Source organism: Propithecus coquereli, unplaced genomic scaffold (assembly GCF_000956105.1).
Source record: "Propithecus coquereli isolate 6110/MARCELLA unplaced genomic scaffold, Pcoq_1.0 Scaffold535, whole genome shotgun sequence".
NCBI classification, from domain to species: domain Eukaryota; kingdom Metazoa; phylum Chordata; class Mammalia; order Primates; family Indriidae; genus Propithecus; species Propithecus coquereli.
In genome coordinates this window covers 517,306-529,170 of record NW_012151230.1, presented here as the reverse complement: position 1 = coordinate 529,170, position 11,865 = coordinate 517,306, and the positions used below count along the sequence as shown (strand labels likewise).

At 68.8% G+C, this 11,865-nt stretch overlaps 1 protein-coding gene across 1 annotated transcript in view; it reads left to right on the top strand.

The window, feature by feature from the left end:
- Nucleotides 1-11,865, top strand: part of FBRSL1 (fibrosin-like 1) — a 71,946-nt gene that overhangs the window by 59,667 nt on the left and 414 nt on the right. Inside the window, exons 6-19 of the mRNA XM_012657246.1 lie at nt 1,826-1,871; nt 3,486-3,810; nt 4,015-4,235; nt 4,993-5,219; nt 5,922-5,978; nt 6,133-6,228; nt 7,462-7,530; nt 7,674-7,703; nt 7,848-7,919; nt 9,247-9,376; nt 10,008-10,085; nt 10,236-10,319; nt 10,465-10,672; nt 11,490-11,858. Of these exons, the coding sequence (XP_012512700.1) occupies nt 1,826-1,871; nt 3,486-3,810; nt 4,015-4,235; nt 4,993-5,219; nt 5,922-5,978; nt 6,133-6,228; nt 7,462-7,530; nt 7,674-7,703; nt 7,848-7,919; nt 9,247-9,376; nt 10,008-10,085; nt 10,236-10,319; nt 10,465-10,672; nt 11,490-11,858 (2,012 nt within the window). The remainder of the gene's footprint in view (nt 1-1,825; nt 1,872-3,485; nt 3,811-4,014; nt 4,236-4,992; nt 5,220-5,921; nt 5,979-6,132; nt 6,229-7,461; nt 7,531-7,673; nt 7,704-7,847; nt 7,920-9,246; nt 9,377-10,007; nt 10,086-10,235; nt 10,320-10,464; nt 10,673-11,489; nt 11,859-11,865) is intronic.

Below are 11,865 nucleotides of genomic sequence, written 5' to 3'. Positions count from 1 at the left end.
ACAGGCGTGAGCCACCGCGCCCGGCCGGTTTTTTATCTTTTTTAGAGATGAGGTTTCTTTGTTGTCCAGGCTGTATTACTACATTTTAATTACAAAACTCACATCTGAATTCAGTTCCCTTTGTAAGCACTTAAAATACGAGACTTCAAGCTAAGTTTTCTGCGGTCGCCACCTCTGCAGCCCCCATATTTGCTCCTTTGCCCAGGAGGGCGGCTCTCTCCAGCTGGACACGTGTCCTCCAGGCCCTTCCTGAGGTTTTACCACATAAACACGGACATGTGCACATGCATAAACACACGTGTGACGTGCCCTCACATACAAATACATGTTCTAACATAAAACTACATGTGTGCACATGCGAGTGTGCGCGTACTTGTACACATGCATACACATAAACATGCACACTACAAACACATGGACACACATAGATGTGAGCCCATGCATATGTCCACAGACGGTGTGTAATGTGTTTCCTCCACGGAACAGTGTCCCCGAGATCTGTCCAGGACGTGACGGCATGGTGAAAGAAATGAGTCGCGGCAGATTGCGCTGCAGGCGGCATCCACACAGAGTTCAGGGCAGCGAGCGCCGCCCAGACAGAGACAGCGGGTTGGGGTGATGGCCGGGGGTCACGGGCTCTCCTCGGGGTGATGAAAATGGTGTGCAGCTCAGCGTGGTGACGGCTGCGTCACTGCAGATACTGAAAACCACTGGGTTGAAGGGGCGGCGGCGGGCGGGGCGGGGTGAGCGTGTGTGTGTGAATCGTGTCTCGCGCTGGGCTGCCGGTCCACGCCAGTGCGGAGGCCGGGTCAGGTTCCGGTGGGGGCTCTTCCTGGCCCACAGACGCGCCTTCTCACCATGCCTGCGGGTGCGGACGGGGCAAGGGGGCACGCTGGGTCCTCTGTCATGGGGCTGACGACCCCACCGTGAGGGCTCTGCCCTGTCACCTCCCAACAGCACCACCCTGGGGCGGGGGTTCAACAGTGAATTCTGCGGGAACACACTCAGTCGGGAACTCAGCGACGCAGTTCAGGGAAACGAAGATCCGTGTCGGGTCATTCTTACCAAGCTCCCGCAAACAGCCAGCAAGCCCTCTAGAGCACAGGGGCCTCCGTGCACGCCGCCGTTGGTGGACGTCAAGGGCCAGGTTCTCACCCTGGCCGCCTGCGCCGTCGTGGACGCCCCTCGTGCTCCTTTGCGCACACTTGGGCGTGTGTCTCCAGGAGAGAAGTGGGCTTGGCCACCCCCAGAGTGGTCACACGGCCTGCCACTCGCGATGGTGCTGGCCACAGGCCTGTACCTCGTCCATCCCAGGCACGGACAACGGTCCTGCAGCCGTGTGGGTCGGCATCTCCAACCCGTTCAGTGTTTGGCTTCCACCCTCGCTCAGGTGCTAAGCTGGGCGCCTATGCCGTGCCCTGCCTGGGGCACAAGGCCCGTCCCCGACTCTTCTCCGCCGTCTGCGTCTGCCTGCCGGGCCGAGGTCCAGCGGGGGCCACGGGCTCCTGGTGCTGGTCCCCATGCAAGGGGGGCACCCCCCCAGGCCACACCGGCCGGAGCCACACAGCACCCACGGCCCCTACTGAGCAGGTGGTGTCCATAGTTCTCTCCCCATCTTCCCTCAGACTCTGCCCCAAGGGAGCAGAGAGGCATGAGCGCGCATGCCTGGAGCCCAGGCCTGAGCGTGAGCGGGTGGGCAGAAGGCAGGTGCCGCCAGGCCAGGCGGGCTCTCCACACAGGCACAAAGCTCACCTGTCTGCGGTCGTGGGGGCTCTTGGGGCAGGCTCACCCCAGACCCCACCTCTGACCTCTGCTCTCTCTGCAGGCATCGGTGGGCTCCGACAAGCTCTTTGCCCCGGCGGCCGATAAAGGTGAGCACACCTGGCTGGCATCCCGAGTGCTATGTGGCATTTCCGTCGGCTCTGAAAGTATTCCAGTCCCCAGGCCAGGACAGGCTCATGCAACCTGAGTCCATCAGCCGCGAGGGGGCATCCCCCCCCCACCAGCTGTGTGCAACGAGGAGTGGGGGCTCCAGGAACTCCCAAAGCAAGGCCTGGGCCGGCAGCGTCTCTGTCGGGTGCTGGTTCAGAGCAGAGTCTCGGGAGTCTCTGCTCCCCACCCCCCGGGGGCTGCCAGCTGGCACAGCCTTGCTGCTGGGAAGGCTCCACCCGGAAGTGATTTGAGGTGGATGCTTGCAGCAGTTCCCCCCTGGCGCAGCAGGCAGGCATGGCTTCACGCGCTTCACGTCCAAGCATCGCGGCAAAGTGGCTTCGAGTTGCGTGGTGTCAGGGCAGGACAGGCACTGGACGGCCCTGGCAGGAGAGGGGCAGCTGGTGCTGCAGGTGGAACGTGCGCAGGGTTGTGGGCTGGTCTGCACGTCCCCAGTGGGGATGCTTCTGCATGGTGCACACTGCCAGGTGTCTGCCAGGTGGGCCACATCCTGTGTGCACGGCCAAGCCTGCCCCTCTCCATCCTCACGTCTGCTCTCAGTTGGCAAGGGGCAGGAGTGTGGAGAGGAGAGGGATCCCCATGAGACTAACCCCAGAGGAGAGAGGAGTGCTCGGGGGGTTGGGCAGAGACAGTGCCCTGGGACACCCAGTCGAGGCCGGGGCTCCTTGCTCACCCGTATCCTGAGGGAGTGGCTTCCTCGGGGCGCAGGGCTGTGGCTGTGGCGGGAAGCATCACCCCAGGGGCCTTTGAAGGATGGCTGTGGGATCAGCGGCCCCTGAGAGCCACGGCTCGGCTGTCCCCAGGCCCCGAGAAGGAAGCACGTGTGCCTCGCTCTGAAACCTGGATCTGTTCGTGCAAAACTGGAGGAGGCAGGTGTAAGCTCAGGTCCCCCAGGGTGGACACCACCCTCCGCCCGGCCCTGGGGAAGATCTGAGACTCTGCCTGGCGTGGCCTCAGCAGCAGGATTTAGGGGTGTGGTAGGAGGAGCAAGCCTGGGGAGGGTCCATCCACCCTGGGCGGGGACAGCATCCGAGGAACAGTGGGTGAGGGCAGCCAGGTGGCCGCAGTAGGGGAGTAGCTTCCCCACCAAGCTGCCTGATGTCCTTGCCCAGGTTCCTGGGGAGTGGTCACTCCCGTCCTGGGGCTTCTGGAAGGGGAAGGTGGGCACCTGCGTAGGCAGTGTGGCAGCTGAGACGCGTGCGCTGGGCCTGCGCAGGGAGGAGGGTGGGCAGGCGCCGTAGGGAGTGGGTGGCACCGGGCCCAGGGAGATGCAGGTGCAAAGTCACTGAGTTCCTGGGTTCGAACCCAGTTCCCCTCTTGGGCCAAGTCCTTGGGGTACCTTGGCTTTGTAAAGTGGGGTCCCTCTGCCGTGATGGCCCTGGAGCGGTCAGCTGCCCTCCTGGTGGCGGGGCCGGGGCAGAGTGCAGCGCTCCCTGCGCCTGGTTCCGTGGGACTCTGCTGGCAGCAGGACGCGCTGGGCTGCGGGGAGCAGTCGGGGGCCGGACTCGGGGTCGCAGCTGCCGCTCTCCCCGCAGGCCCCGCGCGGCGCGAGAAGCCGGAGGCCAAGGCCGGGGCGGTGCCCAAGGTGTCGGGCCTGGAGCGCAGCCGCGAGCTCAGCACGGGCTGCTTCCCGCCCGCCAGCCCCGCGCCCCTCGCTGCGCCCTGCGCGGGGGCCCCGCCGGCCCGCGCCAGCCCCCTGGTGAAGAAGGAGGCCCCGGCCCCGCCCCGCCACACTCCGCAGCCGCCGCCCGCGCCCCCCCAGCCCCGCGGCGCGCTCCCGACACACGTGCCTGCGTCCCTGGGCGCCTTCGCGGGCCCCGGCCTCGGCCTGACGGCGCCGCACGGCCTGCACGGCCTCAGGTGGGGCCCCGGCGAGGGGCGGGGTCTGTGCGGCCTCAGGCGGGGCCGGGGGAGGGGCGGGGCCTGAGGGCCTCGGTGGGGGCGGGGCCTGCACGGCCTCGGGTGGGGACCCCGGTGAGGGGCGGGGCCTGGGGGCCTGATGGGGTCCCCGGGCTGGGGGCCGCGGGGAGGGCGCGGGCGGGCGCTGAGCCCCGTGTCCCGCAGCAGGAGCAGCAGCGCGGGCAGCGGTGCCGCCCTCGGCCTGGCGAAGCACGTGTCGCTGTCGCCGCACGGGCCGGGCCCCCACCTGTCTACCTCACACCTGGCGCTCCGGTCCCAGGCGCAGCACCAGCACCACGCAGCAGCCATGTTCGCTGCCCCCGCGACACTGCCCCCGCCCCCGGCGCTGCCCGCCGGCAGCCTGGGCATCCCGGGACACCCCGCTGGTAGGTGCCCTCCGCCTGGTCTCGCCTGGGCTGGGTGGGCGGATGCGGGACGCGACCCCCGGGAGGCGCGTTCGGCGGGGCTCGGCCCAGGCGCCACCTGGCGGCCCCTCCCCGGCGGAGGCGGCAGGCCGTGGGCAGGCGCATGGTGCACAAGCAGGACACACGTGCTCACGCGCGCACCCGCAGGTTCGCTGCGGCTGGGGCGACTGCCCTCCCCCGCCCTCCTGCGTGAGGGCTGCGCCCGCCGGGGCGCGGGTGGGGGCGGGGGCCTGGGGGTCCGAAGCGAGCAGAGCCCCCCACCCGCCCAGGCTCCCGGAGCTTACGCCGGGGCCAGGTCTGAGTGGCCCGGGCAGGAGGATTTCTCCCCCGCTCCAGCTGCCGCCCGAAGTTCCGAGTCAGCCTGCCCGGGGCGGGGCAGCGCAGTGGTCCGGGGGGCTGGACCCGGCTCCCGGGTGGCGCCCTCCGAGGAAGGCCCCGCGCCCGCCCGCGCAGGCTCACCCTGTTCTCTCTCCCTCCAGATGCCAGCCTGTTGATCTCATTCAGCCAGCCAATCATGTATTGCCAGCCTCATTCGGGGATTCTGATTGGTACTTGGTCACAGGCCCCTCTCTTACCTCCACCCTTGGGCCCGCACCTAGCGAGCGGCCGCCACGGCTTGGCCTGCCGACCCCGGGAGTGCCAGGTGACTATCCGCCTCGCCCCGCCGGGAGCCCGCGGCCGACGTGCCTCTCTGTCTCTCTCTCTTTTTCTCTTGTAGATCACGAGCTGCTCAGGCAAGAGCTGAACACGCGGTTTCTGGTGCAGAGCGCCGAGCGGCCTGGCGCCTCCCTGGGCCCGGGGGCTCTGCTGCGGGCGGAGTTCCATCAGCACCAGCACACACACCAACACACACACCAGCACACACACCAGCACCAACACACATTCGCCCCCTTCCCCGCGGGGCTGCCCCCGACGCCGCTCACGCCGCCCGCCGCACCCCCGCCGGTGCGTAGGCCCGCGTGCTGGCAGGGGCGGGGGGTGGGCCCGGGGCGGGGACATGCAGCAGGCACACGCAGACGCACGCTCGCACGCACACGGCCGGCCAGGCCGGCGGCATCTGTCTGGACGGCGGGGCCGTGCCCCGGCCGCCCTCTGGCCTCCCCCGAGTCACGCCGCAAGGTCCCCATCCTGGGCCGTTGTTCTGGGCTTGGGCAGGTGTCCCCTGTCCACATGTGGGTGACACATCCTTGGGGCCAGTCATACCCACAGTGGGTCTCCGTGCCAGGTCTGGAGGCCCAGAGAGGACTTAGGGGCCCCAGGGCCTGAGGCTCCGTCCATGTGGGTTGCCCGGCCCGGGGCCGTGTCTCCCCAGGCGCTGCCGTGTGGCTGGGTTTCCTGGCTCCCGCCCGAGGTCCTGGGTGAAACTGGCCACGTCTTCCGTAGCCGGATGTGTCCCGCAACCAGGGCTTCATGCCCCTCCCCCAGCCACGGCCCTCTGGGCACACAGACCCCCACTAGAAAGGGGGCTCCCTGGTCTGCAAACCTGGGCCCCGCTGGGGTGAGTGCAGGCCTGTGGGGCCGGCGTGCTTGCGCCTGGGGGCAGCCGGCCGCTGCCTCGGGAGGCCCAGCCAGGGTGGGCAGGTGCTGGGGCCCCAGGAGGGCGTCGGGTGCGGGCTGGGGCCTCACCTCCACCTCTTTCTCTTCCAGTTTGACAAGTACACGCCTAAGCTGGACAGCTCCTACTTCCGACATTCCAACGTGAGTGTGAGTGTCCCCGGGCGTCCCTTGGAGCCTGTCCCTGTGCCTGCCGCGGTGGCCTTGCGCCTGGGCAGGGCTCCGTCCCCCGCCGCTCGGGCCAGGCCCTGGGTGCAGAGGGAGGGACAGGTGGGGGCCCTGCAGCCTCTCCCTTCTCTTGCAGTTCTTCCCGCCCTTCCCTCCCGCCATCCCGGGACTGCCTGCCCTGCTTCCGCACCCCGGCCCCTTTGGGTCCCTGCAGGGTGCTTTTCAGCCCAAGGTACCAGCTGCTCCTGGCAGGTGGGGCGGGCACAGCGGGGGTGGGGCTCCGGGTGGGGAGGGGGCTGCGAGACTGCCCCACCCAGCCCTGTCCCAACCTGGGCACTGCCAGGTGGGGGTATGGGGGGTTCTGGACTGGAAGTGCCCCAGGGAGGGGATGCAGCGGGCAGAGAGGAGCACGTGGCGGCTACCGGCGCCCACGAGAGGCTTCAGCCTCGACGCAGAAGACGCCCCGCCCGGCAGGACCCCCAGCGTAGGCAGCAGCCAGCACGGGGGCGTCCGCACCGCAGGAGGCCTGGGGCAGCAGGAGGTCGTGCCGCAGCGCCTTCCCCAGGACAGCGGGCGTGTGTGTCCGTCTGCCACCGTGGCAGGGCGAGGGGCACGAGGACAGGCATTGGCCCCAAAGCCACCTCGCCTTCAGGCCCTGGGCCGCTCCAGGTCCCAGCCAGCCCCGACCTCACAGGACACCGCCATGACTGCCACTCGCTGCCCAAGGCTGCCCTGATGCCCTAACCCTGGCACCGCCCCACATCCCCGCCGGGGGGGGGGGGGGGGGGGGACAGGCCCAGAGGGTCTTCTGGGCCCCAGACAGCCTTGGTTGATGGTTCAGAGTCTGCCTCAAGAGGGGCGCCTGGGGAGAGGGTTCCTCAAGCCTGGGCTCCAGGCGCTCCAGCAGCCAGGGACGTGGAGGCCCTGACTCGGGTGGGGGGATGCGTCCCGGCCGAGCCCTCTGCAGGCCGCTCCTGGGCAGGACAGCGCCTAGAGCGCCATTCCTGCGAGGGTGACCACTGGGTGTGGTGTCCACTGCTTTGGCCTGGAGGGAAGGAGCCAGAAGGGCCAGGTTGCTGGCAGGAGAGATGCCCACGGCAGTCTCCGCTGCCGATCATGCCCTCCACGGAGCCCCCAGGCAAGGAGCGCAGGCCCGTCTCCCTCAGCCCGTCTGTGTCCACACTGCGTTTCCCCTTCCTGGGCGGGGCTGTCCTGGCTCCTGGTAGCAAGTGACGCTCCCAGGGCAGCTCACCCTCCCGACACGTCAGTGCCAGGAGCCTCTTCCCAGCTTTGTGGAGACTGCTGGACGGAGGGCGTGGTGGTCTCTGCAGGAAGCCGGGCCCCTGGGCGGCAGCACGGAGGCCCGTCGGCAGGCAAGGCAGGGCGCAGGCCAGCGCCAGGCCAGGAAGCCGGAGCCGTGGGAGGTCCCGCAGTGCACAAGCTCTTTCTCTCTCCTCTTCCTCAGACTTCAAACCCCATGGAGATGACGGGCCGGGCCAGTGCCGTTCACACCCTCCTGCAGAAAGCCCCCGGGGTAGGTGTCAGCGGGAGTCCGCCCCTGCCCCAGGGGGATGTCCTCGCCCAGCCCCACCAGGCAGCAGAGGGGCCGTGTCCCCGCGTCCCCGGGGCGCGGCCTCCCGCAGAGCCTGGACCTGACACTGCTCCCCGTTGCCACAGGTCTCTGACCCGTACCGGGCGGTGGTCAGGGTGAGTGTGTGCTTGTCCTTGGGGAGAAGGGACCGGGTGGCCCTGGGGGTGCCTGTCACCGTGGAACCTGGGAGAGGCAGAGGGGCGGGAGGAGAGGCCGGCTCCCCCCAGCCCCCGCTGAGCCGCGCCGCGGTCCCGCCGCAGAAGCCGGGGAAGTGGTGCGCCGTGCACGTGCAGATCGCCTGGCAGATCTACCACCACCAGCAGAAGATGAAGGTGAGGACACGCCGGGCGCGGCCGGCGGGGGTCCCAGGGCGCCCTTGGCTCGTGGCGTCCCTGCGTGCGTCTGCGAGGCCTCCGGGGCGTTGGCGGGAGGCCCCCGTGAGGGGCGCGGGTGGAAGCCCCATCTCCAGCCTGGGGTAAGACCCGGAGGGTGGGAGGGCGCCCAGCGAGCCTGTGCGTGTTCACACGCATGTGTTCCCGCGTCTGACCCGCGGGCGCTGGCCGCCTGCCCCTTGCTGAGCTTCACTCTGAGCAGGGCGGGGCACTTCCCGGAGGGGCCGTCCCTGCTCCCCTGGGTGCTCGGGGAACCTGCTGGCTCCGCCCACCGCGGGCCCGTCGCGCGCTCTCTCCTCACACTGTTGACACGTGAACTGGGTATACCCCCGCGTTCACGGAGCTGACGTGCTCTGAGGGGGTGGGCAGAGAAAGAGGCAGCCCCAGGGGACGTGCGTTACCTTCGGGGCAGTTCTTGAGTCATTATGTTCTGCGTGCGCTTTGTGGGAGAGGGATTATGACGCAGAACCCTGTGTTTTGATGTGTGGACGTTGGGTGGGACCTCCCAGGACACAGCCGGGACTCAGAGTCGCTCCCAGCGCGGTGCCAGTGGGGCCATGGGAGGTGGGAGATGGCCCACGCGGCCTCCATGATGCCTGGCTGCACCCTCGGAGCACAGGGCAGCCGAGGCAGGTCCCATGGTGGCGCAGGCGGGCCGAGAGCGCCCCACGTCACTGCGGCCCTGACAGAGCGGGAGCCGGGCCTGAGCGCAGTTTGGCAGCAGGATGGGAAGGGTGTTGGGGGGGGTGTCGCTGGGACACGCTCGGCCCCTGCGGCTGCAGCCAGGAGAGCACCAGGGTCCCGTGTAGCTGTCCCCAGCTCCGAGCCCTCTGCCCCGTTCTGCGTGGCGGCCACGGCCTTCTGTGGCCCACAGCGCCTGATGTGGGGCCAGTGCAAATGAGGGGCGGGCGTTAGTTTTGTTTAATGTCAACAAATTTAACTTTTCAAACTGATACTGATGCTGGATTTGGTCCTGGGAAAGCCCTTAGGCATATTCAGAACAACTTGGGCACGTCGGTGCACGTTCTTAGCTCGAGTTTTGAGAATCTAAATGCAAGTAAGTATTTTCAATGAAATGTTTCCAAATTGAGACGTGCTTTACGTATAAAGTGTGCACCGGGCTGCAAAGACCTAACGCGCGGTGGAACCGCTTGCCGACCCGTCTCATGGTCCGTGTTGTAACGACACCCGGTCGTCCCGTGTCGGGAGCACGGCAAGCGCCAGCCGCCCGCGTCCCTGTCGCCCTGGCAGCTCTGTCCTCCCGCAGGTGCCGCTGGACCCACACAAGCTGGAGGTGGGCGCGAAGCTGGACCTGTTTGGCAGACCCCCCGCCCCGGGCGTGTTTGCCGGGTTCCACTACCCGCAGGACCTGGCCCGGCCGCTCTTCTCCAGTGCAGGTGAGACCCCCACGGCGCCTCTGCGGGGATGGGTCCGAACCGTCTCCCCGTCCGGCCAGCTGTGCAGGAAGCGGCATGGGGGAGGCACCTGCCGGGCGCACGGGTCCCCAGGATCAGGGCGAGGAGGGACCTGGAGCAACCAAGCTGGTCTTACCAGAAACGCGCCCTCTGGAATGCAGGACGCCCCCCTACTGAGTACAGGGCTGACACCAGCTCCACACGGGGGCTGGGGGTGTTGTTGGGGGAGCCGGGGCAGGTGCTGAGGGGCACCTGTGGGCCTCTGTCAGGCCCAGGACGCAGCCTTGTTGTAAGTAGCAGGGGTCACTTAGCAGCTCTCCTGGGTGAAGACTCCAGCGTGACTGGCTTTGGGAGCAGCCAACTAAGGCCACTCCCATGGGGACGCCTCCTCTGTGTCCCTGCCCAAGCTGGGGGCCCCCCCTCCTCCGGGCACCTCCCTCCCTGCGGCCCCAGCCTCGTCCTCCAGATGTTGAGAGGAGAGTAGGTCCCACCCCCGCCCTGACCGGACACTCCTTCGCCCCACGGTCGGGCCGTTCCGGAGAACAGGCAGCAGAGGTGCCCGCAGGAAGCTGGGCGCCCACTCGGGGCCTCTGTCAACTCGGCTCCCCCACAGGTGCCGCCCATCCCGCCACCAACCCCTTCGGACCCTCAGCTCCCCCTGGCAGCTTCCTGCCTCCTGGTCACCTGGCAGGTGGGTGTCCCGGCCGCGGTGGTGCGGTTGGGGGATATCAGTGGGCAGGAGGGTAACCCTGAGCCCCAGGGCACCCCCCCAGCGGGCTGGGGAGTTAGGTGGGAGTCCCGGCTCAGCCTCGCTGACCCCTGACCCCTGGTTGCCCCGCAGACCCTTTCAGCAGGTCGAGCAGCTTCGGGGGCCTCGGGAGCTTGGGGAGCCATGCCTTCGGGGGCCTGGGCAGCCACGCTCTGAGTAAGTGACGTGCACAGGCACCGCCCTCCCCCCGCAGTGCCCACTCGGGTCCCAGTGGACAGCAGGGCCCCTCCTGCACCCCTGCGGGGCTCCTGGGGCACAGTGGGGGCCGGCCGGCCTCACACTCCCTGGGTTGTGCCCCCAGCTCCTGGCGGTGGCAGCATCTTTGCCCCCAAGGAGGGCTCCGCGGTGCACGGCCTGCCCAGCCCCCACGAGACCTGGAACCGGCTGCACCGGGCGCCGCCCTCCTTCCCTACTCCGCCCCCGTGGCCCAAGTCCATGGACACGGAGCGGGTCTCAGCCCTGACCAACCACGACCGAGAGCCAGACAAGGGCCGGGAGGAGCGTGAGCGGTGAGTGGAGTCCGCCCAGCCTTCCCCGGCCCCATCCCTGCCTGTGCACAGACCTGGGGGCTCGGGCAGGTCGGACCCAGCCCCGCCCTCGCATCTCCCCACGGAGAAGGGGCTGGGAAAGGCCTAGTGAGCACGGCCATGTGCTGGCCCTGGGGGTGCCCACGGGGTTGGGGGAGTGATAGGAACTTTGCGCCCTGGCTTCACGGACTCAGTTTCCAAAGTGGGGACAGCAGATGCAGAGCTTGTGCCCCAGGGAGGGCAGGTGGCCGAGGCTTCCTGCAGACGTGGGCTCAGAACCCCACGTCTGCCCCAAGGTGGCGCCAGTCTTCCTGAGACCTTCTTCTCCAAGGACGAGGCAGGGGGCTGGAGGATCCGGGGTGGTCCGGGGTGGGTGGATGCCAGGCGTCCACACGTGGGTCTGGAACCAGAGTTTGAGGCAGGAATTCCAGGGCTGGGGCAGCCGGCAGCTTCCTGGGAGCCCCCTGTCCTGCCAGAGCACTGGACCCCCTGACTGGCCCAAGGCCCCGGCCTCGGTGCTGGTTGCAGGCTCTGTGGTTCGGCTCTGGTGCTTCTAGGTGGTTTCCCAAGGGAGGGCAGCGTGGGGTGTTTGGAGACGTGGGGCGGTGGTTCTGCCGTCACCACCGGTGTGTTGACAGGGGCGCTACTGGCAGCTGCAGGAACTCGGGGTGCCAAGAGGACCCCCCCCCACACACCAGCGAACAGGGGCCCCTGCAGGTGATGAGAACAGCCTTCTAGGGGCTGCCGGCTGGAAGAGCCACCCTGGAGTGACTGAGCACGCCCGTCCTGTCGCCCCCAGGGACCTCCTGGAGAAGACGCGCCTGCTCAGTCGCGCCTCGCCCGCGGCCCCCGTGGGCCACGCCGTCAGCAGCCTCCTGCTCCGCGGCCAGGGCGAGCTGGGCCGGCCCGGGGTCCCCGCGGAGCGCGAGCCCGAGCCCCGCGTCAAGGAGAGCAGCTCGCCCAGGGAGGAGGGCGCCAAGGCGGCCTTGGGCGAAGGCCTGCGCCTGGCCGGCCTCCTGGGCCGCGAGCCGCCGGGGAAGCCGCCCGAGGCGCCGCAAGGCGACGTGAAGGTCAAGGAGGAGCGCGGGGAGGACGAGGCGGCCGAGCCCGCGCAGCCGGGCCCGGGCCGCGAGCGCCTGGGCGCGCCGGGCTTCGCGTGGGAGCCGCTGCGCGAG